The 24,870-nt window shown below is 37.1% G+C and overlaps 1 protein-coding gene across 13 annotated transcripts in view; it reads right to left on the minus strand.

Moving 5' to 3' along the window:
- Positions 1–1,560: 1,560 nt before the first annotated feature.
- MBNL3 (muscleblind like splicing regulator 3) overlaps positions 1,561–24,870 on the minus strand; it is a 117,431-nt gene continuing 94,121 nt past the window's right edge. For 6 of the 13 annotated variants that reach the window (XM_070462282.1, XM_020872170.2, XM_070462289.1 and 3 more), the window contains 7 exons: positions 20,496–20,690; positions 19,735–19,980; positions 16,399–16,561; positions 14,700–14,735; positions 11,787–11,881; positions 10,810–10,886; positions 8,870–9,020 (listed from right to left, as the gene is read on the minus strand). In XM_070462282.1, the coding sequence (XP_070318383.1) occupies positions 10,827–10,886; positions 11,787–11,881; positions 14,700–14,735; positions 16,399–16,561; positions 19,735–19,980; positions 20,496–20,690 (795 nt within the window). In that variant the 3' untranslated portion in view covers positions 8,870–9,020; positions 10,810–10,826. Of the gene's footprint in view, positions 9,021–10,809; positions 10,887–11,786; positions 11,882–14,699; positions 14,736–16,398; positions 16,562–19,734; positions 19,981–20,495; positions 20,691–24,870 lie in introns of all 13 variants that reach the window. The other 7 variants (XM_020872173.2, XM_020872172.2, XM_020872171.2 and 4 more) reach the window with 7 other exon arrangements.

The following is a 24,870-nucleotide window of genomic DNA, read 5'->3' on the forward strand; positions in this document are numbered from 1 at the left end:
ATTAAGCTGCTAACACCTTAGTGTGATTTGTCTCTTAGATCTCAGAGATGAGCTGCTCTCCATAGCCTGAGATAACCCACAGGAGAGTTCTAATGGGAAAAAACCCACTATCTATCTGGGGAAGCAGGACTGCTAAGTTGCTGTCTTGGGGCTTCTGGAAGGCCAGGGTATGAGAATAGGAGGGACTTAACAGGATGTTGGGGAAATGGTTGGCAAATGCCAAGGTAAAGTCGGTTAACACCTGGTTTTGCCCCTGGGTCAACTTCCCTCTGCCCGCTAGAAACTCCATTTTGATGACGGTCGAGAATGCCTGCCCTGAATGAATTCTTGCTGTTATCATTCACCAGTTTCAAAGAGAGACATTAGCTGAATCATTTAGAGGCCAAAGACCTCTTGTAAATGTCTATATACTGAACTGGTTTTAGTGTAGAATTATCAGAGTCACAGAAACGTATCAAACACATCAAAGGGCTCAAAGTCAGCTTATCAAGAAACGCCACAGTGGGAACCACACTTAGAAATAGTCTAGCAGGGCACGAGGGGCCAGGAAGCTAGTAGCTCTGTAGGACTTAACTGATACTGGACAAGAACTCAACCTCCATTCTGGCCCTTTTCATTGTCCTAGATATGTGGATAATACTTTGTTGTCCAGTTGCTCAGTTGTGTCTGACTCTTTGCAACCCCATGGACTATAGCACACCAGGCTTCCCTGTCCTCCACTATCTCCCAGAGTTTGCTCAAACTCATGTCCATTGAGTCAGTGATGCTATCTAACCATCTCATCCTCTGCCACCCCCTTCTCCTTTTGCCTTCAATCTTTCCCAGCATCAGGGTCTTTTTCACTCTGTCACAACGTCTTATCCAAAATCTCTTCATCTCAGTTTTCTATAAGCCAACTACTGGACATTGGAGAAGTTCCTGATTAGTGTTTTAAGTATTTAGAAATCTGACTGAATAAAGTGTTGCCAAGTTACATTTTGCTTTCCTTACAGAACAGAATTGATTATCCTTTCATTCCTTTGCCATTGGTTGGAGAAAACCAATTTGAAGTGAGAGAAAACATTTAAAAGGAAAGTCATGCATCCTGGTGTTGTGAAACCAGTGATGCCCATCTTGAAAAGAATAAAATGAATGACACTGGTTTCATACGTTACACTCAAGATAAAGGATAGAAATCAATAACAGGAAAATACAAACTCTTGATAATAATGTATCTTAGAATATGCCTCAGAATTTCTGAAGCACAATAGAAACCAGTGAGCATTATCTCAAAATGTTTAGATTCTTTTGCTAAAATATAAGTGTATCTTTCTTGTGGTAGTGACCTCAATATTATAGGAATAATATATCTAATACAATGGATGTATTAGCTATATAATTCAAAATACTGAAAGTATATATTTAGAAATAAATTTATTCTATGTATGAAATATAGCATTAAACCAAATCAAATTTTATATTAGAATTACTAAATATTAAGATTAATATGCTAGAAGACAAATCGCTTTTAAGTGAACTCCTAATGTGTGAATATGGATTCATAAAAAAAGACAAAACCAGGAAATTTACACATTTTATTAAAAGAACAAAAAATAAACAATGTGGAAATAGCATAAAATGAATTGCATAATGCACACTTCTAAACACAAACAAGCAGTAGAGCATATAACTTGGAGAAACAAAAACAAAAAAAATCAAAGCATCTGACCTACTGATAGCAGTTGAGGAAATGAGCTGTTGCATTTTGGAGCCAAAATATGATGGGAACAGTTTATATTTATTAAGTATTATGATCATTATTTAAATCTATAATTGTTTCACAGGGCTAATAATTTTTAAATTGTATGTAAATCGGCATTTTTCTATCCAAAATATGTGCTTCCATTTTCTACATTATACCAGACTGTTGTTATATGAATGCACAGAGTTAGCTTCGTAAAAAAGAATATATTTAGGAGTATCTTTTAAAAGTCTTATTTAAATTCTTGTAATTTTGGTGCATGTAACGAATGGTTCATTTTCTAATAATTAAAGCAACAACAATAATAAAAGGAAATTGATTTTGACAAGGGCAACCCTCAAATCCAATGATATAATAGTCATAATAATTCTCTCAACTGCTAGACACGAAAGACACAGCAACAAAATAATTTGGTTTCCATCATTAACAAATAGCATCTGTATACAGAAATAAAGCTTTGCAATCATGCAGTTCTATGACAGATAAATGCTTAGGTTGTGTGTGGGAAAAGAGGACTGCTTAAAGTTGGGTTACTTTTATAGAGGTTTTTTCTTAAAAAAAATTAAAGTAATATGATGTAGCTTGATTTATTTCACAGTGATACCTTTCCTAAGTATGCTATAATAGAGGATGGTTAAAGAGAAAGATAAAATGCCTCTGGGATAATCCTGCTTTGGGGTATTGATGGGTAGTTCTCTTCCAGGGAAGAAGTGTAGGCGATAGAAACTGAATTAGTGAAACTAAATTCTTTTCTGGGTTTAATAGAGGTCCTTTCATCCTCTAATTTTACTTACTTAAAAGACAGCACTGTGTTTAAGCTCTAAAGAGTATGAGCCAGTGGCTGTCAGTACGCACAACGTGCCATCAATGAACTGATTACCTTTTATGATGCTTCTAGGTTCGTTCTTACTATTTTAGAGTTGATTCTGCCTAACATAAAATCTTACTATATTTCTATTGACCTTATGAAAATATATTCGTGTGGCTTATATTTTCACAAGGAAATATTAACATAAGAACATGGGTTAAGCTGGGAAAATATGTTGGTGGTAAGGTTAAAGTTGGAGTTCCTAACTACAAAATGAATGAATGCTTACATTTTACATCAATGGAAATGCTGATCAGATGGTCAGGTTGTTAGCTGTAAGTAAGTGATCATGTATTGAAGGGGGGAAAAAAAACAAATTTCTGACCAACTGGCCCTGAGCTATTGGACAACTGTAAGGCTTGGATTGCTTTCTGGCTTTGGTTTATTTTCATGTCTCTGTAAGTGAGAACTATCAAAATCGGTAACAATACTAACACCAATTCCGTCAACCCCAAGATGGGCTCCTTTTCCAGGGCAAGGACAACAGGTCTCAAGATGGGAAGGCCTCAAAGTCGGTATGGTGATCTATCCTTAAACCTTTCTAACCTTGACCTTTTTCTAAGCCTCACTGCCTGGAGGAAACAAAAAGATAAATGGTGATTTGTAGGTGACGTGGGAGCTGAAATCGACAGAGATGGTCTGACATTCTTTTCTAGCTCCAATGTATTAATATGTAAGATTTTGGCTGGTTCTCTTCTGTTTGGTTAAAAGAGTAGGAGGCTGAAGTGGCACAGTGAAGCACTGTCTAATCTGCTAAAGGTAAGTCAGAAAATAGCTTCCACTGAACAGGTATAAAGTAAATATAAAATTGTGTCAGGACCATTTTTTCCCCTTTGTTGGGGGGGATGAAATGCCCTGTGCTGGTCATATTTAACTGTTAAATTATATCTTTCAATAGTTGCCAATTTGGTTTTGGCTTCTGGATATTGAAGGGGAAATAGTGGCGAGGGTTAACAATTTGATTGTCACTTAAATATATATTAATTGATATAACCGATATATCTCAATTGATCATTTTCTGTGAAAGATGAAATCTCATTGGATCAGAATGGGAATATCCCTCTTGCAGCTTACAAGGTATTTCACTGCTTGTAACCATTGAAAAAAGAAGACCTTAGCACCAAAAACCTGCCTGGGGTTGTGTGTGCATGTGTGTTTGAGGATTAATTCACATAACAATCTTTGCTAGCGATCTTGCTAAAAGTTGAAGTACCTGAACTTTTGTTTAGTGCCATTGGCTGAAGCTGTCACTTCACCTGCCTGCCACCAGTCTTGTCTTATGGTGAGCTGTAGTGAACTAGAAAGCCTCCACAACAGGAAAGCAACATCATGCTTTAGTTAAGTCTTGTAGGAAAAAAAAAACTTTCTTCTCAAAGTCTTAGAAATAACTCTCTCTTACTAACTTTTCCACTATTATCACAGACTTCTTATATTAAAAAAAAACAACTCCAAGGGTCACTTTCATGAACTATGTACATAAGTGCAAAAAAGGTGTGTCTCACACGGTCGCACCCTAACTGAGACCATCAGTTAACTGCAGCATATGTCTCTTCAACACTGTTATGGGGTCATTCCACAGTATCTGTATGAATGAGTTCACTAATGTGAATGAATGTAATCTGTGCTTTTGTCATTCTTTAACCCTCCTTTGGATAGATTTGAGTAAGAAAATTTTTGTAGTTACAGCTATGCCACTTGAGAAATTTTGAATAAGTAAGGTTATAAAGAGAGATCAGGACATATTATGAATACAACTGTGTCTAAATACTGTGGAATAACCCTATCCACACAACAAATTCTATCGCTCTAAAGCCTGATTCTAGAATCCACATGTTGTAAACTTTTTGCTCAAAAAGTCACAGAAGGACGCAAATTCAGTTTTCACAGGGAACTTTGGGATTAAAAAGAAAAATCAACCATATCTATATCTGAGCTTTGAGCTATATGTGCTACATGCCACACTGTCAAAAAACCGGTTTTACAAGTAAAATTTTCACACACAAAAAAATGTCTAAAGGTAGCCATGTTGTAGGTTTGTTGCTGAAGCAACAACTAAATATAATTAGTTAAAAATTATTATTTGTATATAAAGTTAAGTTCTTGTGAACTGTAAGAAATAGTCATGAACTAGACTCTACATCTTGCTTCAGTGTCAGTTGAGGATCTATCTAGGCGGGTTGAATACACGGAGTAAAATCTTAAAATTTTCTCTAACTCTCCTTCAAAGTTAAATTCATGAACTACTTAAAGATATGAAAAAGGAACAAAATAAAAACCTTAAAAACAAGAAAAAGGAAAACATGGCACCAATTAGTGAGCTGGTGCTCAGAACCTTATTTGTAATTATATTTACAGGTGGATTAGGTGCTATCAGTTAAACTTGCAAAAAAAAAAAAAGTTGTTATACTCTGTTACCTAGTGTTTATTCTATTGCCTTTGCCAGGCACTGATAAAAAGTGAGGCCACCATCTTCCTAAATCTATTCAACAGAATTGGGAGATCGTATTTCCCTATTTCTATTTAAACGTGTGAAATGTAGAAGAGATTCAAAGAAAGAAGATTCCAGTTTCTATTCATTCTATGCATCACAGCCTACCCTACAGACTGAAATAACCTGAAAACCTGTGGCTGCATTTCATCTAAGAGCATCCTCATAAACTCTCTAAAGGAGTAGCGGAAGGCCGAAATAACGTTCCAAGTAGCACATGGGCCTTCCCTATATGTTATTTAATAAAATTTAATGCCAATGTTGTCCTTAATCGGACATCACTGTGCTTCTTGGTCGTGCCATGAAAAAAGAGATTCATGCTGTAATGATTCATTTTATTTGGTTCCTGCTGATGGTAGGGAGGAGGTACTTGTTTGCCCAAACTGGAAAGCTGGTGAGCTGAGGCTGCCCATTAGTGAATACAGCCTAGTGGTGTAGGACAACACTGATGGCAAGATCAAAGTGCTTCAGTGTGTTCAGGAATGGATGGAGAAGACTGATGGAGTTGGCAGAGGATGGCTTTACACATCGCAATTAACTGCAAATTAAAGACTCTAGACAAGTGAAATGAAATGCAACAGCTAGTTGAGGAATCATGCTCCAACTGCAAAAGCAAATACTGTTTTTTACATAGTGATTTTATGAATCCATTTAAATTTAACTTTAATCTCTCTTTAAAACATACTTATGTTACGGTCACATAGTGCTTTTAGAAACTTGACATTACTAAAACCCTCTTAAACATTTAGATTATTTTCTCTGTATACATGACCTGTTTTTATCCAAGTTGCAGCACACTTGTGTATTTTTGAAAGAGACTGAGAGGACAAAAACAATAATTTTGGACAAATAAAAGAGGCTCTTATACACTACAAAGCTTATAAAATGTTAACTAAGAATCACAAGTGATTAGAATTTTACATATATACACTTAATCCAGTAAATTGTCGTTTAGAGTCACTGATTAGTTTTGTGACTTCTCTTTTTCACCAGAACTTTATAGTCTATGACTTGTCTTTTCTTGAATAAAGATCATTTGAATAAGTCATTGCACAACTAAAGAGTGCTATCTTAATATTGCATTTTTGTCAAAATTCTTTCACATCAGAACCTTAGTGCTTTGAGTTTTCTTTTTCTAAATTCACTCACAAAGCAACTTTTAAAATGCCAACAATATAAAAAAATTGTGGCACCAAAAATACCACTACCCTGAATATCTCTCACCGAACCTCTTACTTAAAAGTACATCACTATTCATTCATGTCTTCCAGTGCTTAAGGCAACATGCAAACAGCTGTACTCAAGGCTTACTGTCCATGTACATCTTTGTCAGAAGTTTAAAAATTAGACAGTATGCTGTATCAAAACGTCAAATGACCCAAAAAACTTCATTTCACATTGAAGATGTCTCTGTCTCTTTTAAGGAATACATCTAGAGTAGCTGAGGTACATCCTTCCTCGGTCAAATCTGCCCTTCTGGAGAGGCCCCAGGACAGGTTTTATAAAACTCAGCTCCAAACACAAGTAACATTGCCAGAGTACAGAGTTAAGATTTTGGGAAACAGAAATTAAGTGGTTCAAAGGACCAGTAGGTAAAAGTCAACACGCCTCTTGTTCTCTAACTCCAGACAACGCCGTTAGCAGATGACAGTGGTTCAATACAAGCAAGATCACTTAGAAATCACTGATGATCATGTTTTGAATTGATGATTAAGTTCAACAGGATATCAGCTACTGAAGAGTTAATTTTGCTCTTTTGTTATTCTGAGCCAAAATGATCTGCTTTGGGCTGGAGTCTCAAATGTTCTGAAGCACAGACAACGTGAAATGGAGGAACAACCAGGAGTCAGGAGATATTTCAGGGCCCAACTTCTACCAAGTAGCTAGGCAGTCCTGGACAAGTCACATGCCCTGGCGGTGAAAAGGTTTTTGCCAGTTCCACTGTTCTGTGCTTCAAATACTACTAGTTGGCTTGAGGTATCCAAAACCCGATTTTCCCTTGGCTTGCCATTTTCATGAAGGAGAATAATAAACTTGGGACATACAGCAAATTTGATGACTTTGTACTTTCCAGTGAGGGAACATATATTTAATAGAAAATACTAAATCTATCTAAACTGATGCAAATTATCACGTGGTTCTACCACTCATTAATAACAGTAACTTTAATAACTGAGTGGGGTGGAGGAGGTATGTGACATACCATAGGAATTAATTACTATTTTACTTGGCTATTCAATTATTTCAAAAGTATTAGTAGTGTGAATTCAGGTCAGTTTTGTGGAGTGCAGTCACTCCATTTCATCTAAAGGGTGTTACAAACTCTCTTACAATTTTCAAAACATATAAAAAAAAAAGAAATCCAAAGAAACAAAAAAGAAGTTTGGTTGTGATACGACAGATTCTGTTGCTAATAAAGTTTGGGACGGCGAAAATGTATCAGTAACATATATCCCAGGTGCTTGCTCCTTCACTGAAATGTTTTAACAAAATGGAAAACTCAGTTGAACTGAAACTAAAGACAACTGTGGCCATCCTTCCCTAGAAATTTTAAATGAATTGAAGAGTAATTTCAAGTGGCTCCCTCCCTCCTTCCCCAGCCCTGCCATTTCTCCAAACCTATACTCTGTCTCCAACTGTGATCAACAGAAAAGACTGTCCATTTGGGGAGGAAAGGCCTCACTGGGAACCAATTTTCCTTCACCCTGACTGACTGTTCCAGATTGCATCTTCCTTGTTATTCAGAGTAGTGTAAAGAGCATGAGCCATTTCCATTTGGAAAATGGCACTTGTATCAAAGGTTACAGTGCAATGGTTTTTACACACTTCCTCCAAAATGTAAAAACTATCTCCATGCCCCTCCTCTCTCTACTTAATTTATAACCTGTAGTTAGAATACCTTTAAGCTCCCAGGACCAATTTTTCAGCTGAAGATTACAAATCGCTCAGTTTTAGACACTCAACTTAGAAGACAGGATTCTTGAGCCACAAAAAACTGTAATGGGCACTTTACACAATTCATAGTCTAAATGCTGAGAAAACCATTTAAAGGTAAATCCAGAATTTACTTTAAGTAGCTTAGCTACTTAAGGAGTGAAATTCAGGTTAATGTTTTAAGAAGTTCCCTGCTATTTTCAGGTAATTTTTCTCTCTCACAAAAAAATCTAGTAACGTTGACTGTACTATACAAGATCAGATCTACAGGTACAAATTATATACATGCATGTTTACGAACAGGTTTTAGACATACTCAAAAGAGAGGCCCTTTAAATGTCTGCCTCAAGAAACCTACAGAAATATTCTAAAGAGAGAGCATATCAATATTAACCTGTCATCTTTTTCAAGCACATGTGTTTCTGTTTCCCATTGATAACATTTTAGTTAAAATCAAACACCACACATTACAGCAAAACACTATATACTATGTAAAAACCTAACACATTACACAACAATACGATACAATAATGAAGAAAATGGTACTGGATATATGTGTTACATTCTAAATCAGCCCAATAGACTACTGTGTAAACAAACTGGTTAACACTTCAAAACAGAGAAACATTTATCCACCAAGAATGCACAATAAGCCAACAGTCCACTTTAGAGATTCACTCAGCATAATAGTTACTGGGAAATCACAGAGAAACACGTGATAAATTATAAAACGTTATACTGTTTTACATAATAATTCAAATAAGATAGATGGTAGTTATTTCATTTTCCATTTGTGTTTTAACATCTCCTTTGTTTAATGCCTTATTTTTTCTTTGAATTTGTTGGTTGGCATGTTTAATATATTGACTGCACCACGCTTATTGTTGTGTTGGTAGAAGAGGACATACGTGAATGAATATAGAAAGGCCACGCGGAGGTCCTCACAGAGAGATTCTGGTAGTCTGTAACTCTGTTGTTCAGAATTTCAACTGAAATGGAAAAAAAAAAAAGAGAGTGAGAAATATTGGATGATTACGGAGTTGGAGTCAGGATATTTAGTTTTTGTTCTAGTTCTTTTTTTTTGTTTTTTTTTTTTTTGTTCTAGTTCTGTGTGAACCATATGCCAAGATATTCCCCATCCTGAATTTCATAGTCTACCTCTGTGAAAACTGAACTGTTGGGAATGTTTACTAAGGAGTCACATACCATGACAGTCCATGGTTCTCGCTGAATGCCAATGTAGACACTTAAGTAAGACCTTAAGTTATCAGAGAAGCACTCAACGATTTAAGGTATTATATGCACAATGCCAAAGCTTTTTGATGAACATCCACCCATCCATCCACTTCTTCCAACAAGCATATATTGAGAAAATATACTTGATTCCATTTTGAAATATGCAAGTATTAAACAAACTTTAATTTTTTTTATCTGAATGTTTTGGACCTATGCAGGAATGGCCTAAGTGTGAATTTTGGGTACACAGTATTTTATAAGATTACATTGTTGCATTCTGGAAAAATGATCAACATCTGTTACATGTTGCAATGATTATGGTGTGCCAAATCTAACTTTTCTCATGGAATCAAGCAAAAAGGGATCACTACTCCCAAACATGTTCTGTTGGAAATTTAACTGTATTTGACCACTTTTGTTTACCTTGATGTGAAGCAGTCCATGAAAATCAGGTCAATGTTTATAAAACTTATGATTCTCACGTTTGGTGCTATTCCCAAGTTGCCACTATAACAAATGATACCTCTGAAAGTGACTACAATATACAGCTACTTCAGTTATTTTGTATATGCAAAGATGTCTTTTTAGAACATTCTTTATGATTAAGGGGGCCTGTTTGTCTAATGTACAGTTGTCTATATGCTCTGTCCAGAACCATTAGTGTTCTGGGCCTGTGTGTCCTCAGCAAGAAACAAACGCTAGTTAGCTTCTGGGGAACCAGTCCATCAAGAGAACGGCACTGTTGCCTCCTTCAACCAAGTCAGACACTCCCATGGTGAAAACTTCAAGCTTTCACTGACTAATGGATGCAATTCAGAACCAGTGTATTTTTTTTTAAGTAACTCCCTATAATCAATCAAGATGCCTCAGAGTCTTAAGTGACTTCCAAAGTCACATGTTCCAAGTGAATCACTGCTCAGTTTAAGTGTGTTGCTATTACAGGCTCTGGACCACGGATAGGAAATCAAAGGTGAAGGGGGGAAACTCTGAAAACAGCAACAAAAATCACACAAAAAAGGTGTCATGATTTGAATGAAAATAATGATTAAATTACTAAATTAAGTCACTGAAAATTGAAAGCAGCTGGAGCAAATCTGCTAGACTTACATGGGAAGCAACACAAAGTGGCAGAATGTGAAAGCACTCTTTAATGTCTTAGGAGAAGCATATTGCTTACTATCTTTAAGATCATCATCTTAATCAAATTGTGACAAAATTACCTAGCTTTATTTCAATTTAAAAAAAACAAAGCTAGAAAAATGTTAAAAGATTAAAATTCAGAAGCGATCTGTGTCTTTGGCTAACCAGTCATACCCCTTTAATAATGGGAAAGCATTTGGGAATTTATAAGCTCATTGGGAAAATACAATACCAGCTGTCATTTCCATATTAAAAAATCACATATTTGCTCTCTACAATTCGAGGTGGAAAAGTTAGAATGCTTAAATTGAGCTCTAAAGTTATAAGCAATGTCTCTTAATGCAACTGTGTAGATAAAAGATATAGCCTACAAATATTACATTAATACTTAAAGAAACTTACTGTTCTATTGGGAACTTCTACATCTGTGTAACAAACATGCTGTTGTTATTCAGTTCATCTATTGATAATGGGGGTATCTATAGTAGTAAAAAAGATTTTAGATTAAAACAGTTTCTTGAGAGAATTCCATTTATTTTGTTCACTGCTTGGACATGGTAATCAAAAACCTTAATCAATTTCATAGAAAAATTTAGACATATTAACCATATCCAGTAATAGTTAATGTTGCAAAGCACAGGTTAGAATGTGGTTTATTTCCTCCAGTGAATTAATGCTCTGTGTCCTATAGGGTTATCCAACTTGTAATTAAAACAGCAGTGGACTTAAAGTCTTAAAGCGTGGTTACCATTTTAATAAGGTGAAATGCCCATCATATTACACAATAATTATTTTAAGTATCTCCTTACAATTTCAAGACTTCCCCAAAATTCATAATCTGCCTTGTGACTCCGCCTGTAAAAACCTCAAGCAAATGAAAATTAAAACAGCACAAACACATTTAATGTGTAAGCAGGAATTTCTGATGTAATCACTGGGTAATGATAAGCATATCTGTGCCTTGGAAAGAAATGTGTTATCTTTCTTTCCAGTAGACCTGAAGACAACGGTGATGATATTACTAAGCAAAAGTTCAAATGCAATAACTAGAAATGGTAGTAAAGTAAATTCTGTTCTCAACCAATGAGGAAACATTGAAAAAATCAGCATATGTATTTGAGGATTGGTGTAGTAGCAACAACTGTATATATAATCGAGCAAGAGTCACACCTGTAACCAATTAAAAGAGCCTATTCTGCTGATTCATCTCAAGATGAGTAGCAAAGCAGGAACATCTGTCCAGAATTTACAGAAAAATTCTAAATCTAAGAATGGCTTAAGAGAGACTAATATCTCTCACCAATCTCCAAAGCATACACTGTGCCTCATCAACACACTGTAGTTAGCTAGGTCCGAACAGGTGAAATAAATGGCCAAACCTGATTGCCCGGAGCTGTTGCAACGAAGGGAATGCTGGCAGCAGGTGGTGGTGCTGCAGACATGGTGGAAGGTGTAGCGCTGTGCATCATGGGCACTTTCGGCAGGAAATCATGGAAGCAACGCACCAGAGGGTGGAGCAACCATGATGCAAACGATGGAATGGGGCGTGGCGGGTATCGTAGCAACAAGCCATGTGACATCACCACGATGGATACACCAGGGTGCGACATGCAAACACAGTCAGTGCAAAGCAACACAGCGTGGGAGGGGGGAAATTTAAAAAGAGAAAAGGGGAAAGCCAATTATAGTTACCGTTAAGGAAAATGGAATCATTCTCAACATGTACCAATAGTTAAGTTTTTGAGCAGAATCACACTGTAGTTGACTTCAAGGGCTAAATTTTCAGAAGGGGTTACAACGGGTGCATAGGACAAATCTGTTTTTACCAAGGCTATCTCTATGAATGGCTAGTCAAGCAGAAAAGGAACTTGCCTGTGTATTCAAAATGGGAGTAGGGAACTCTAAATCGGTATTTGGGTTCACTAACTCATGACAGACATGAGTGCTGTCACTAGATTTGTAGGTGCAAATGGACAGTTTTATATATAAATATACTTACCTGATCTGCATACAAAAAGATTATAATTTGGTGGATATATGGTAGAGAGCATACCAAAAGAATACAGTGGACTGTGTGTGCAGGTTTTAAGCACATCTGTGGCAAAGCCCGTGGAAACTTGGACTACTTATGAAACTACTCAGGCTGCTTATTTATTGTTTCATAAATAGCCCAAGTTTCCAAGGGGGACTTCGTAGTAAATATCCAATGAAATCTTGCCTTCACTGCTAATACTACAGTGACAGTGAACTAGCAGCAGTAACAACTTTTTTCAGGCAGATTTCTCTGCCTTTTCTAGTTTCTGTGTCATTTTCAAAACTTCTTGGGTGCTCTTCTTTTTTTCTAACTCATTTTGGAAAGCCAACCAAGGAATTAATGTGTGAATGGCAAGCGGGCATATGTAATACTCTGCCATCTACATCGATTGAATTCAGATTTTCTGAAAGTCGACAGAGAAAGTGAATGGCCTCGAGAGAGGAAAATCAACATATGCAACGTCATATAAACCACAAATGTACCCCACGTGGTGATTAACAGAAACTCGGAAATAATTGCTCACGCCCACCTATCTCTAGTTATCCACTACCTATCGACACTCCTTATTGTGAAAAGTGAAGTGAAAGTGTTAGTCGTTCAGTTGTGTCTGACTCTTTGTGATCCCATGGACTGGAGCCTGCCAGGCTCTTCTGTCTTGGGGATTCTCCAGGCAAGAATACTGGAGTGGGTAGCCATGCCCTCCTCCAGGGGATCTTCCCAACCCAGGGATTGAACCCAAGTCTCCTGCATTGCAGGCGGATTCTTTACCATCTGAGCCATCAGGGAAGTCCATCCCTTATTGCAGCACCTTTGAGTTCTAAAAACACTCTTGTTTTCCCTTTAGAAGCACAGCAACGGCATAAGGAACTGTACCAGTGGAGCATGCATGTGCGTTCCTACACAGAACCCTTAGGTGAATGGACAAGCGAGCGGAGCCACGAAATGGGAAGATGGAGGCACATTTCACCAACTTGCAAAAGTCTGTTCTCCTAATCATATGCATATAATGCTTCCACTAGTATCAGTGGAGATGCTTTGAATTCTGACAGGGCATCACAATAACAGTGGCCTCGCCTGTCAGTGAGTGTTACTACTTATGTGGCTGTCATTTTGAGGTTTTTGCTTTATCTTGATAAACCCCTTAGTCCCTTTTGGACTCTGCAGCAACTCTGGCTGACCAATGAGATGGAGGTCAAGCTGTTGCAAACTCTCCAAAAGGATAAAAGGAACTGGATTGATATGAGATGGTGGGGTGAGGTGGGGTAATTCTTCCCTGTGTGGAACAGAGCTATTTTCTCCTGGTCTGTTCCTGGTGCTCATGGAAATGACAGGAGCTGTGAACTCCCCTGGAGTTCTGAGGCAAACGAGTCGCTTTCCTTGTTTTCTTTCTAGGTGGCGCTAGTGGTAAAGAACCTGCCTGCCAAAGCAGGAAAGATGTAAGAGACATGGATTTGATCCCTGGGTGGGAAAGATCCCCTGGAAGAGGGCACGGCAACCCACTCCAGCGTTTTTGCCTGGAGAATCCCATGGACAGAGGAGCCTGGTGGGCTACAGTCTATGGGGTCACAGAGTTGGACATGACTGAAGTGACTTAGCACATATGCATGCACAAAATGGTTTTGAGATGGCTACCATATTGGATGGGTGGCTAATTAGAGGTTCTCTGTGTTACTGGTTATTAAAAATCACATACCCCCAAAGAGTCATTTTGAAATGATCCTGTGGTGCCTGATTTCTGTGCAGATGGCATTTCATCCTAGAACACTATAGAAAGCATTACAAAACACTACAGAAGGCTCTAGTTTTGCTTTTTTGCAACATCTAAATATTGAATGATTTTGATCTTTTGGGTAACTTTTTTTGGGAGGAATGGTTTCGTTGTACTTTACAAATTCTACATTTGAAGTATTTTAAATATTTTACAATTTCTTAGTAACAGATGTAAACCAAAGAATAAAACTGCCCATTCTAGCTAGATAAGGAAATGTTTCAAAATATTTTAGCTGCAATTTGTAGTGTGAAAATACAGAAATGGCAAGGTCAGCATTCAACCACAGGAGCAATGAACTAGAACTTGAGAGTGTAGGACTGCTGTGATTTCACAAAAACATGTAACAGACAGCACCATATTAAAACTTAAATACTCAGAAAATGTTCAGCTATATCATTCAGTTGCTTGTTTCTTTCATAGTCACAATAAAAAACACTTTTTTTTTTCCAGATTAGAAAAAGTTGAGAATTTTTGTACAAAACCTACCAACACTTGAAGCGGGTGCCATGCACAGTATTGGCCCTGGACACCATGCAGAAAAGCGTGAAAAGTAAAGAAAAGAGATATTTCATTATTAAAGCTTTATTGATAGAAATAATTCTTAACTAGAATGATATTCTTAGCAATATTAATTAACCAGCACATGCATATCCAGTAATCTCCCATGCTCACAATTATAGCTTAAGACCCCAAACCCAGGTGATCAGAGTAATTCTTGGATTCTTAGGTATAAAAATGAATGTTAATTTTTTCTTTAAAGGCATTAGCTCAACTTAAATTAGTTATATATTTATTTTGGATGAATACATCCTAAGTGATTTTTATTATGAAAGGGAGAGTTTTAATTTATTACATATATGATTTTCAAAATATGCACCAAGATCTGGCAGCTGGTGCCAGCAAGTTCTACTTAGGGCACTAATCTACTATCATGGCCTCCCCCACCTAGTGATCAAGGACTTGACTGTGAACATATGGCAAACAGGATTTTCACCAAGGGAGGCTCTCAACCTGACAAGGTTTTATTTTGCCATAAATTAAGGGGAAAGGGATTCTTCTGACAGTTTTGCTTATGAATCTAGATTTTTAAATTAGCCAAATCCAGCTCAAAAAAGTCTAAAAATTGTGTTTTTAAATGGTATCATGAAGAACTATTATGGTTAGTAACTGGACGGAAGTTAAGATTTTTATGGCTTTTTTCAAAATTAATTAACTGATTAATATATCAGTGAATCAATGGGTTTCTTTAAGTCCAGGCATATAATACTATTATGTGCTTAATATGCTTATAATTAACAAGGTTTCTAAATTAATTTTTAAAGCATGCGATTTTCATTTAATAGTTTCCAAACTGGGGCATTTAAGATTCTGACCAAAAAAAGAAAAAAAAAGTCTACTGGACTCCCAGTGGTTAGCATTTTCAACTTATTCCTAAGAGATTATATGCTAATTCTTAAAGTACTAAACCACTGGAAGAAAAGTATTTTCCCCTCATATATGATGTTTATTTTAAAAGACTATGGCTTAAATTTTTCTTTTCAATTTTGTACAAAACTGTTATACTAGTAAATATAGTTGAATATAGGAGGTAATAAAATATGCTGCAAAGTGTTAGGAAAATGTGACAAACTTCCATATACTTTATATTAACTGATTTAAGAGTTAGAGGCTAAAACTCCCTGTTTTATATTGTATTATATAAATACACACTGTATTATACTGTATATATATATATATATATACTGTATTATTCTGTAATCTAAATTTAAAGGTAGTTTTACTATAACTATCTTTGGCATATCAAAGATATATAGACTACCTATTTTTGCAATGTTGAAGCTCCGAACCTTTTGTGAGAGCAGACCATTGCCTTTGAAAGTGATACCTAAGAGTCAAAGAATTAGTTTAAGACTGAAACAAGTGAATCAAACATGAAAAGCAAAAATTAAGAAATGCTCAAAAGAAAAATGCTGACAGCGTTTCCTAGTTTCATTTCAAAACCATTAATTTTCAGGAATCACAGGAAAACAGTTTGTTCTGTATGCAAACAGACACATAATTGCGTCGTTTTATTTCTAATCAAAATACCCATTGACCATCCTCACATAAAAGTTCTTTGAAAGCTGGGGTAAACTGTATTCATTCACAACACCACTCAGCTTCCAGGGCCCGGCCCCATTCTCACCTGTAGGAATGAACTGCGGCTGCGGCTGCGGCTGCGGCATCGGCATGTTAGGCAGAGCCTGTTGGCAGTGGAACACACTGGGATTAAAGACTGGGGGGACACAATTGACCTTTTCAAGTGCCGATCTCTTTGGTATCAGCTGAAGTATACCAGGCTGAAGGCCCTGTGAGGGAAGGATAGATTAAGAAATAGTACCAAGGAAAGTAAAATATGTACTCAGACCAAGCAAGCAGCAGTTAGATAAGGTCTGGTCTGGGAACCTTTTGCGAGGGTCACCACTGAGCAAGGTAACCAACTAAAAAGATGAAGTCATTCACTATATGAGTACATACTCAGTCCAAAACAGAAAATGAACATACCAGGGAGAAAGAAGTTTTTCAGCTTCACTAATTTAGACAAATGAGTGAAGTTGAAAAGGGCTTCATCAGGTGGGCAAGATGTGACAGGATGCTGTTGACAGCAAATAATCATTTAAAATGAACATCAAAGGCTTCCCAGGTGGCTCAGTGGTGGAGAATCTGCCTGCAAATGTAAGAGACACAGTTCCGATCCCTGATCCAACATGCTGGGGAGCAACAAACCCAAGCATCACAACTACTAAGCCTGTGCTTTAGAGCCCAGGAACTTCGATCACTGAAGCCCGGGCACCCTAGAGCCTGTGCTCTGCCACAACAGAAGCCACCGCAATAAGTCTGTGCACCGCAACTAGAGAAAGCCCGCATGCAGCAACAAAGACCCAGTGCAACCAAAAATAAACAAACAAATAAAAATGAAAAATAAATCAAATTAACATCTAAGGGATGCTCATCTATCCACCTATTAAAATGAGATTAGCAGAAGCAACTTACTAATAGGAAAGGGATTTTTGCCAGTTAAAATTCTGATCTAAATCAAGGAGATAATGGCATATAGGTGAAAAAAAAGAGATGTCGGTAGATCTGAGTCTGATTCTGTAGCTCCAAAATCCAAAATTCAATTTATACAAGGATGTCGGGTCCAAACCCTATAATTGTGTATTTCCCAACTAATGTGTAAGGAAAAAGCAAATGAATTAATCGCCTGCACCATTCACCTCACCTAGAAACCATAGTTAGCAAAATGTATGCAATTCTCATTTATTTATAGAGACCTGCTGTGCATTTCGGTATGTACTGTTTGCTTTGTTAAGACCTTGTAAAGCTGAATTTAAGGTAAGAGGTTTTACTCTTACTGAGTTAAAATCTTCCTTTCATGTCTACAATTCTTTAAAATCCTACTGTGCTTATAATATTCAGTCAAACTTGCCCCTGGATCAGATTCACTGGAGAAATTGGACCTGACATTTTCCCCTCTACTAACTGCAGAGTATGTTAAAAACATGTCCCGGCGACAACTGGGTATACTCCAAATTCTTAAGGAGACGGGCACATTTATGCTGAGTACCTAGCCTTCCATATGCCAACGAGGGCATGCCATGACCTCCTTATTCCTGTGGATAAAGAAGGCCTAACAGTATCCCTACTTTATTTGGGAACTTTATAGCGTCCCTTCAAGTCTTTTATATGCGTACAAGTTGCTTTAAGTGATTTCAATCTGAGCATGAACAAGAACAGAGCAAAAAAAAAAATCTCCCTTTCAAAAAGCATTTCAACTGTGAATCCTTGCAATACAGAAAGCTTAAACTTCTTCATGCAGCCTCCTTTGTTTAATCTTATCTCACACAATTTCCTATGGGTAAATGCAACTTTTAAGACTCTGCTCTGATGACTCAGAAAAGCATTTTATATTGATGTTCAAAAACACCAGTTGAAGGCCTATTATATAGTATATTTAACTCTTTATATGGAAATTTGGGGCTGACATATATATCTTACCAAACACACCAAAATCATCAGAAATAGGCACATACATATGAAAGTCCCATGACTGAGCATGGGACAGGTTTACCAAAGCACAGGCAAGCCATTTCTCATGCATCCCATGCATATGAGAACCTTTATTTTCAGGGGGCCAAATGTACTTCCTCTCTATGCCACCAACAGAAATAACTAACAATTGGAGGCTTAAATTCTGCATTGATATTCTGGATACCTTCCTATTTTCATAGCTTAAAATTCCCTCATTCAAAAGAATTTAAGACAAAAAATGTGATGAAGTCCTTTTTTTTATTTAACATTCATTCATAGATTCTGCTGTCCAGATCAAGGGAGAAAGTAAGTGTGTTCTATGTTGGTACTCAGCTCTTTCACAAATAAGTGGGTTCAGTTCTGAGAGAGCAGGGTTACTGAGAACGAGGAACAAATCCAACATTGGTGCTGTGGCCACAAAGCTGTCATCTGTGAGAAAAGTTTGGAGAAATTTGGGGTATTTGGCTTAGAGAAAAGACATGAGAATCAGGTTCCTATGAAACAGGGATAGACTTTTTTTGGTAATAAAATAAGTGTATGTTCCAGTTAAAAGTGAGGTAGAGTTTAACTTAGTATGAGGAAAACCTTCTCAATAAATAGGGATGCCTGAAAATAAACGTATCTCTCTTATGAAAAGGAAAGATCTCTGTCATGGGCTTCAGGGTCACAGAGGTGATTTTTTCCCACAACCAGGAAAAATGAGGTTTCCTCAGAATGTTGTCCCTTATTTGAGTTATACCCTATTACATGAGGAAAGGCCCAGGATGTAAAAGAAATAGATAGCTTACAGCCTATCAAAATAATTGACAACTATGACAAACCTAAGTAATCATAATTCCTATTTTTCAGCCTATCACACAATAGTGTTATGCAAGTATTTTTCCTACCTCCTACCTTACATAGTTAGGTAGAACTAACTTTTCTCCAAAATTTACTTACTATGGCAACTCAATAGTCAGGCCTCTTCTCCCAACCATATAGAAATTACCCCTCAAGCCTTGCCTGGCTGCTGCCTTGAAATCATCAACCTTTGGGAAATTAGAACTTAATCACCAACTCACCCTCCAAGTCCTCTGTGTTTGAAAGTTACTAAGGATATTACCAGCAAAGTGCCCATCTAGGTGGCTCACAGGATATTAAGGTTAGTTAGGCTGTAAAAATCACTCAAAAATAATTTACTGTTTAAGTTGTATAATTTACTCCTTCTTAAAAAATGGGAGAAAAAGCACAGTAGGAGTCATTAGGAAAGCTTTTAAATAATTACCTTTAGAAACTTTTAGTGAATTAGAATAAATAGGTTCTCTCCTTTCCAGTTTATATCCTGAGAGATTCATTTTAAGGTCCACTCATGACTATCCAAGACTGTGATTCCAGGGCATTAGATAAATTGAGGCATATATGAATCATTTACCCCTAAACAGAGAGTCAACAAATCCTGACCTGTTCTTACCATTGCAGTGGCAGCTGAATGGTTCATCTGGCTCATCTGGTAATGAGCTGCTTTGAGTTTGGCTTGCAAGTGCGCAGGAGGATGAAAATACCTGCATTTCTCTCGGGAGCATCGACCTTTGATGTAATCCATGCAGATGGTCACAGTATTATCACTTGCCTCAATCATGGACACATCAGTAGGGTGAGCATAGCGGCAATCATTCTCACCACGGGTACAATTACCTCGCTGAAATTCACGGCAAACCTTAAAGAAAAAAAAAATCAGTGTTTGCAATTTTCTTTTAGTTTCCTTTTCTTAGGCATAAGGATAGTTCTGATCTAGCACATCATTCTTAATATGGAGAAACAGGTGTAGACTCTATGAGACTCATTTACATTCTGCATTCAGAGACAGTTAATGGGTCTTTTATTTTCAGTTTGATTATTCTAGCAAGTAGAGATCCACCAGTGAATACAGACTGTAATTCCAGACTGTAAAGCTGGAGCATGCCCACCAGACTTTCTGTGCCATAGCAGAGGAGATGCACAGTCTGCGGCTGGGCAAACTAGGACACTGTTTGACCCACTGTACAACTGTGTACTTCATAACAGGGTAAAATTGCAGTAGTAAAATGTCTAATACTTCTCCAAGGTAATATTCCAGAAGCTTAAAACCCAGATGTACTTATTTAAAGCATTCAAGACACCAGGTTCTGGAAATGTTTATGCATAAGGCTGATATCTACCCTTGTAAGTATTCATAGATTTCTACACAAATACCTCCAGTTTATCTGAACGGATCGGTTTTGGACCAATAGCCCCTTGCAGTGGAAGAGGTGGGTTTCCAGAAATCAGAACAGGTGCGTTTTGTACCAGTTCGGCGGGGACCAGGCCCATCCCAGGATGAGGAGGTAAGTAAGGATTGTAAGCCATGGCAGGATTAGCTGCAATTGCAGGATTCACAGGAAAAGAATTCTGTATGTTTAAAAGAGAAAGAAAAGGTGTTAGAGGTCAATAGATTATTCCTATTATTACACAAAGAAGCAGTCTTTCAAAAAGCATAAGCCATATCAAAATTTACCATTGTATCTTCTGATTTATTTTTAGTCTCATATTAATTCCCATACAAGAGTTCCTTTTAAACCAACAAATCTCTTTGAGTAACACTTACTGGTAAGCTGATAAACCAAGCCACATAATTTTAACACTTATGAGTTAGGTAAATCAAATCACGCTGATGGAGTCTGTTCCTAACGTTTTCCCTAACACTTCCACTTTTATCTAAAAACCTTGTCACCGTCGATATCATATATGTGGGCAATCTGAAGGTCCCATTCATTTCACCATCCTCCTTTCTCTTTCTGGCAGTACTGCTTTGCTCCAAAGCTTCTGGTCCTACCATGGTTCCCACCTGCCCTACCAAACACTTGCTTTTCTTCCCGGCCCACTATCAATTATGAAGACAGGCAAGGAGGAAGGAAGAGAGGAGTAGATTTTAAAAGGTGAGAGCTTTAACTTCTTGCTGTCTACCTAAAAGGAGATTGGTATGGTCATTTTTTTTAAGAGGTCTCATTTTACAAACGAATCTGACTTGACTAGCCTTGTCTTTATCTAAGGGACCAGATGATATGCACAGTTTAAAAGAGGGCCCTAAATATCCTAAATAGGATTCCTACTAGGCAGGGAGATTTAACAGGATTATAAGGTAGATACATACACTAGAGTATAACTGGTAAAAGTCTTGGAAATGCAAAAGGCTATTATTGGGTTTTTAAATTTTTTAACAGTCCTGATCTCAAAGTGTGTAATATATGTATTGCCTTTATTATTATCTATGATGAAATAATTTATCACTTTACTCTGCTGTTTTCCAGTTTGTTCCACATGGGAGCGTCTTTTCTTCTCAATGTGGTCATAATTCCTTTAATAGTTCTCTTGCCTCCCCTACAGCACCCAATATACATAGTGAATGACCGATAAAATCAATGACATAATTTAAAAATAAATGTAAACATTTTAATGAATGAATAACAAATCCTGGTTAAATGTAGTATATTTCTAATAGTGACTTTATAAGGTAGGTGCACTGCTATACAACTGGTGATGTCTCATGTATTACTAACGGCATGTGTTCTTGCTTTCTTTTTAATTTCTTTCACTTAAAAAATCTATTGCATTGTCAAGCTGTGCCCACATCTTGTGCTAGATCATAATAACAGGAACAGTTCTAAATGGAGGTAGAATAGGACTCTGTAGAGTATGAAGTGAGGGACAATCTATATTCATGCTGCCACCCTCTAGTTGGAGTTGAAATTTTCACCAGCACAGCCTTCTCCATGAAACCCGTGTCACAAACCACATTCACCTTGGAAGGAAGGGCTTCCCCATTGGCACTCTCCCTTAAGATGAGTTTGTAGTTTAGTCACTAAGTTGTGTCCAACTTTTTTGTAATCACATGGACTGTAGCCCTGCCAGGCTCCTCTTGTCTATAGAATTTTTCCAGGCAAGAATACTGGAGTGGGTTGCTATTTCCTTCTCCATAGGTGAATTTATCATTAGCTAACTGGCAAGTTAGGAACAACAGAAAGAGCATGTCCTGCTCCCTTCAAAACTGGTAAGACTCATCATGGTAAGTAGAGAAGGCATGGTGGCCAAGAGCTTTAAGAGGAAAGGGGTGACACCAGGTGGCAGGAAAGATGATGGGGCAGTCAGAGGAAGTGCTTTAAGGTTTGAGGACAAAAGCCACGGGCTGACCCAGTCTAACTAGCACTGCGATATAACAGGTTATAGGAACATATCATGCTTCTCATAGAATGAAATATAAAGCTTCAGGACTTAACTGATGTGATATTATTTTATATAATGAGCTAAGACAGACTTTATCAATTTGATGATTCAGGCTGTCTCAAAATTAGCAAAAATCTCAAATGGTAAAACCACAGAACCCAGAAGAGCCATTATTATATTTTCTAAAGCTACTGAATTAAAAGGAAAACTGGCAGATGAGTGAGTTTTCTATATTACAAAATTATTAATCACTAATAAATACCAATCAATTAATAATATTTAGGAATAACAGACATGTAGCAATGCTTCCTATTATAATAGCTCCGAACTTCTGTATTTTTTTCCTTCCTTTTTGGGGGAAAATTTACTGGTTAACTTAGAATATGTTTTAACCTTCTTAGGTTTGTTATATGTTCCAATCTCATGAAAGCAAGCTGTAAATTAATTGGAAGTCTATATAAAAAGTGCAAGGGGCTTGCTGAAAAAGTTTAGGGTTTGTAAGATTATACTGTATCATATTTACATTTTAAAGTTAGCGTTGTAGATTTTACAAGCATTTCCTCTTTGATATAAACTTGATTCTATAATGCTGTTTATTGAGAAAAAGCAGGTTTTTTTTTTCTTTTTAATTCTCAACCCCTTGGGCACAGCTGGAACTCCTGAGTTTCTTATTTATTTTCAAATGGACATTTCTGTTTTTTTACCACCACCTCTGCTCCAGGGTAAGTATTCCATTTTCATGAATTTGAACATTCAAGGGCTTAGCTTTATTTAACAGCCACCTGTTATATCAGGCAGCCGCAAGTTCACACATTCAATTTTAATTAGCAAATTTAATCCTTCCTGTACCTGTCTTGCAGCCCTTGATGTAAGTTGAGCTAAACATGAACCAATCTGTGGGGCAGTCTTAATTTTAAAGAAAAAGGTACCTAACAGGTTGAATCTGATTTCTATATACAGACCAAATTGACTGGGCACTTAAATATGTTTCAGATATTCACTCAAGCCTACAAATCATTTACTAAATATTTGAAAATATGAGAAAGTTTTTCTCTTAGAACAAAGGGTATGGATGTTCATCATTCTTGAATCTTATAAAACCAACAAGAATGATGGCAACAACTGACTATATGAATAAAAAGATCACCTAGACAATTATTTACTCTCAATGTGTCTTGCAGTATTAGCTGCTAGGGTAGGAATTCCCACAAGTTACTGGTCACTTGCATGTGTGTGCGTGCTAGTTGCTTTAATCATGTCTGACTCTTTGTGACCCTATGGACTGTAGCCCACCAGGCTCCTCTGTCCATGGGATTCTCCAGGCAAGAATACTGGAGTGGGTTGCCATGCCCTCCTCCAGGGGATCTTTCCAACCCAGGGATCAAACCCATGTCTCTTATGTCTCCTGCATTGGCAGGTGGGTTCTTGACCACTAGTGCCACCTGGGAAGCCCCAAGTACCTATGAACTGTCAGGGCCTTAGGAAATGCATTCTAAAATTTGGTGAATTGTCTCTAGAACAGTGGCACCTAATCTTTTTCAAGCCCTGAACTTCTCTTAGAGTCTGATGAGAGCTGTGGACCCTGCCCATGGAAAAATTAATATGGGTACAAATTGTGATCTCGAGAAGTTCAAGGACCTCATAAAGCTCCCTCCTGGGTTATGGAGTACTTACTGTCCAAGAGCTTGTGTTCTAGGGTAATAGCTGGCAAACCATAGCCCCTGAACCAAACCCAGCCTGCCCTGTTTTTGTACGGCCAGAATGGTAGGAGTGGTTTCTCTATTTATATTTTATTTGTAGTTGATATACAAAATTGCATTAGTTTCTGGTGTACAGCAAAGTGATTCAGTTTTATATATTATGTGCATATACTTTTAAATATTATTTTCCATTTTGGTTTATTACAGGATATTGACTATAGTACCCTGTACTATACAGCAGGACCTTATTGTTTATCCATTCTAGAAGAATAGCTTGCATATTCTAGTGCCAAACTTTCAATGCAACCCCCTCACCCGTCCTCCTGGCAACCACAAGTCTGTTCTCTGTATCTGTGAGTCTGTCTCTGTTTCATAGAGAAGTTCATTTGTGTCACATTTCACATTCCACATATAAATGATATCATATGGTATCTGTCTTTCTCTTTCTGACTTCCTTTACTTAGTATGATCATCTATTTGCTATAAATGGCATTTGCTATTTGCTGTAAATGGTATTGAAAAGTTCATTCCTTTTTATGTCTAAGACTACACTATATATATATTCCAATAAATATAATTAGCTTATATATATATAGGGTACTATAAAATAGCACTGATATGAACATAGGGCTGCGTGTATCTTTTCAAAGTTTTATCTGGATCTATGC

The sequence above is a fragment of the Odocoileus virginianus genome, unplaced genomic scaffold, assembly GCF_023699985.2.
Source record: "Odocoileus virginianus isolate 20LAN1187 ecotype Illinois unplaced genomic scaffold, Ovbor_1.2 Unplaced_Scaffold_2, whole genome shotgun sequence".
Lineage (NCBI taxonomy): Eukaryota > Metazoa > Chordata > Mammalia > Artiodactyla > Cervidae > Odocoileus > Odocoileus virginianus.